The following is a 4,333-nucleotide window of genomic DNA, read 5'->3' on the forward strand; positions in this document are numbered from 1 at the left end:
GAACGAGCTGATCAGTGTAGTTCCCATGCCAGGTGTCCAGGCACCTTGCAGTCTTAGACACGTCTTTACACCTGGTTTCTAGGAAAAGGGAACTCTATTAGAGAAAAAGAGAACAGGAAGAAAAAAAATCCTCCCTTTCGGCATTTCTGCCCTCCAGCAAGGTGTAGGCTGCCAAGCACTCTTTTAGGAGAAAAAGAGATAAGGGAAAATCAGATCCCACCTTATAAACTCAAGAACAGTTCTCTTTATTCAAGAGAGAAAAGCAAAAATTAAAAAATAAATAAATTGTTCACTTTCAGGACCTGGTTACCTTAAACTTCACACTCAACTTCTATCTCCTGTTCATCAAAGGAGAAATCTGGAAACTGAGCAGGGTGTAGGGAAGTGAGGCAAAAGCAGGCCTAAGGGCCTCAGAAAGTTCCCATAGCTGAAGAGCCCTTGGGGAGCAGCAGTGAAAGGGGAAACACTGAGACCAAAAGCAGCAGGTCAGGGAGAGAGTGGAGCTGGGTGCCTGTTGCCATGGAGTAATCTGGGGCCCTGGGCCTCCATCCAGAAGTCAGGATCTGGCCCAGTGTATGGATAAGCATTGCCAGCTGGACACAGCTTCTTGGGTGGATTTTACTGTCGCTGGGAGAGGAAGGCTGGTGGTAGGGGTGAGGAGATGGTGGAAGGAGCCTGAAGGACAGTGTGACTTTGCACAGTGATCAAAACACTGTATGTTTCCCTACATACCAGATCTCTTGGGAGGGGCTTTACTGACCTTTGAAGGCTGGAAGGAAAATTGTGTGCAAGAATCAAAGTTTAGGAAATGTTATTGGGGTGGCATGCAGTGGCTACAGGAGGTGAGGGTAGTTTGGGAATCAAATTTCCTAGTAGACTCCAATGATGCCCATTGGTTCAGCATCAGATTTTTGGGAACAAAGCAGGTAGAGCCTTTGGTTAGTTAAGGTGCTACTGTAGTGACAGCTGGTTGGTGGCTGTTTAGGGTCTAGGGTGCAGACTGTGAGAGGGAATGTTTCCTGGGTGAGTGTGCAGTATTCATTATAATTCTCACAGAAACTCTCGCTATACTTGCAGAACTTCAGGATCACTTCCCAGGGGGTGTGTATCACATAATGGATCTTTGGGCAATACCAGTCTTGCATTCTTCCCCTCACATAGGCCATAAAACCATTACAGTAACCATGGAAACCCTTTGGGTAGTTCACTTTTGGGTAGTCAATGTGTAAGGTGCGGAAGTTCTGGATGACATTCTGCAGCTTGGTGTCCATCACCAGAGTTGGCCCTAGGATAAGCTGGAGGAAAAAGAGCTGGACCACAGATGATGGCATTCGTCCTGCTGGCAGAGTTAAGGTGATTAGAGGCTGATTGGACCTGAAGGGGCTGTCTACCCTTCCCAGAGTCTCCAGTATTCCCGTATTTCCCTCACTGCCTGTCTCTACCCTGTGAGAACCGACCAGTCCATCAGAGGTTATCCAGCCCAGGTCCTGATCACCCAGTGAGAAGAGACGCTCATCAGGCCAACCCCTGATCAGCCACCTGCAGCCCACCCCTCTCTCATGGTTCATCACCAGGTCTCAGTTCAATCTAGTCTTTGGGCTGCTATACTCACAGAATTTTAAAAGGTCCTGCTGGTCCTTGAAGGAGAGATGATTCTGGATTCTCTCTGATCCCTGGCACCCCTTCCAGTAAATGCAGAGGGAGAAAAAGAGATAAGGGAAAATCAGATCCCACCTTATAAACTCAAGAACAGTTCTCTTTATTCAAGAGAGAAAAGCAAAAATTAAAAAATAAATAAATTGTTCACTTTCAGGACCTTGTTACCTTAAACTTCACACTCAACTTCTATCTCCTGTTCATCAAAAAGGAATAGGTTGGGTTGGCAAGTCTCTGACAGCTCTCAGGAACAAAGCTGAAGACAGTGAGGAGGGAGAGATGGGATGAGGCTAAAAAGGTTTCTGGGTAAAGACTAGCTTGAAAGGAGGGAGCGTCCCCTGTGCTGAGGAGGTTGGGTGGGTGGAAGGAAAGAGACATTGCTGTCTGGACTCCTACCTGCTGATGTCTTCAGAACACTTCGTTCCAACCTCCTTGCCAGAAGTCTCTAAATCTTGGGTTTTCTTTGTTGTTTGCTCTGGATCATTTGCTTTGTTCTCAGCAAGGTGGGAAGGACAGCATCTTGTTTCTGAAGAACAAAGTGCTTATTCCTGACCTTCAGAGAACCAAAGTTTTACTACTGTTTCATCCCATTCACAAGCCAAGGAGGAACATAAGCACCAAATGCCACCAAAATGAGAGGCTAAGAAATTAAGAGCCTCTGCAATGACTCTCCATAGCCCCTATCACCAAGCTCCATCATAGCACGCCACCACTCCGCACCTGTGGCTCAGGGCGCATCAGTGCAGAGCACTCCCAGAAACCTATGCATGCTGCCTCTGAACTGTCGAGGTTGGATTTAATAGCGTAACTTGGGTTTGAGAGGATGTGGCCCTTGATAATTTGTGGCTCTGAGGAAAAGGCTAGACTCCTAACTCAATTTTATTGATTGTTTTTGTTTTGTTTTTTTGAGCTCTGGCCCAGGCTGAACTGGAATTCACTATGTAGTCTCAGGTTGGCCTCCAACTCATAGCAGTCCTCCTACCTCTGCCTCCTGAGTCTGGGATTAAATGTGTGTACTACCACGCCCAGCCTTATTTATTTGTTTAATTTATTTTTGGTTTTGTTTTCTCACAGTAGGGTCTCATTCTAGCCCAGATTCTCCTGGAATTCTGTAGCTCCAGGCTGGCCTCAAACTCACAGCAATCCTCCTACCTCAGCCTCCTGAGTTCTAGGATTACAGGTGTATATCACCAAGCACAGCAATTTTTTATTCTTTATTTTTTTATTGGTACATTTATTAATTTGAGAGTGAGAATGAACTGGCATGCCAGGCAAAACCCTTGCAAATGAACTCCAGATGCATGGGCCACTTTGTGCATCTGGCTTTACATGGGCACTGGTAAATGGAACTTGGGCCATCAGGCTTTGCAAGAAAGTGCCTTTAATCACTGAGCTATCTCTCCAACTCTCAATTTTAAAAAAATCAAATATCTGATACTTCATCAATGTTAACAAGCTAGTTCCCAAGATCCCATCAGTCCTAGTCTTTGACTTACTTCCACAGGCCACTCAGCTTTGTCTCCCTGCAAAATTTTGTCCGCAGTTGCACATTTCTAGGCCTGGTTGTTGTTTTTCTAACGAAAAAATTTTTTTTAATTTTTTTTAATTTATTTATTTGAGAGCGACAGACACAGAGAGAAAGACAGAGGGAGAGAGAGAGAATGGGCGCGCCAGGGCTTCCAGCCTCTGCAAACGAACTCCAGACGCGTGCGCCCCTTTGTGCATCTGGCTAGCGTGGGACCTGGGGAACCGAGCCTCGAACCGGGGTCCTTAGGCTTCTCAGGCAAGCACTTAACCGCTAAGCCATCTCTCCAGCCCCTGTTTGTTTTTTGACATGGTGTCACCTCGAACTGGCTATCTCCCTACCTCAGAGATGCAGCTTCCTGGGCTTGCTCTCAGGAGCGCCTCCACAGCTTGGCCAGCTGGAGGCGGAGTCATAACACAGAGCACTGAGTGCTGCAAGACCCACTGACGTGCTCATGGGAAGGGATGAGGGCTCAGGGAGAGACACACAGGTGTTCTCTATGGACTCTGCTTTGCAGCCCCTCCAAACTTGCTCTTCTGGCAGCACAAACTAGTATCCAAAACTAAGTTCAGTCTCCTTACAATTTGCTTCTCTTCATCTGCTATTTCTCTCTGACTTGTTCAGTTCTCTCTGGTTCTAGGCTTCTCGATCTTCCTAACAATGACTGGGCAGTCAGGACAGCATGGTGGTAAAGATCAATACTTTAAAAAAAAAAAATTTACTTATTTATTCGAGAGAGAGAGAATAGGTACACCAGGGCCTCCAGCCACTGCAAATGAACTCCAGATGCATGCGCCACCCTGGGCATCTAGCTTACATGGGCATAGGAATCAAACCTGAGTCTTTAGGCTTTTCAGGCAAGCAGCTTAACCACTAAGCCATCTCTGCATCCCGAGGTCAAGACGTTTGAGAAACTCAAGCAAGGAATTGAATCCTGGCTCTTTAATTTACGTGATGCATTCCATCAACCAGGTTTATTATGGGAACATACATTTCCACTTCTTTATCTGCATACGAGGATAGTATTTTGTTGTTGTTTTAGAGTTAGGCCTCAAACTCACAATAATACTCCTACCTCAGAGGCCTCCTCAGTGTTGGGATTAAACTTGTGCACCACCATGCCCAGCAAGGACAGTATTTTATGCCTCATGG

General features: G+C 46.2%; 1 protein-coding gene across 1 annotated transcript; it reads right to left on the minus strand.

Annotated features, from left to right (window-relative positions):
- Positions 1-869: 869 nt before the first annotated feature.
- On the minus strand, positions 870-1,331 carry Rnase13 (ribonuclease A family member 13 (inactive)). The gene has a single exon (XM_004672363.1). The coding sequence runs from the start codon at positions 1,329-1,331 to the stop codon at positions 870-872; it is 462 nt and encodes a 153-aa protein (XP_004672420.1).
- Between the last annotated feature and the right edge of the window lie 3,002 nt (positions 1,332-4,333).

Source organism: Jaculus jaculus, chromosome 8 (genome assembly GCF_020740685.1).
Source record: "Jaculus jaculus isolate mJacJac1 chromosome 8, mJacJac1.mat.Y.cur, whole genome shotgun sequence".
Classification (NCBI taxonomy): Eukaryota; Metazoa; Chordata; class Mammalia; order Rodentia; family Dipodidae; genus Jaculus; species Jaculus jaculus.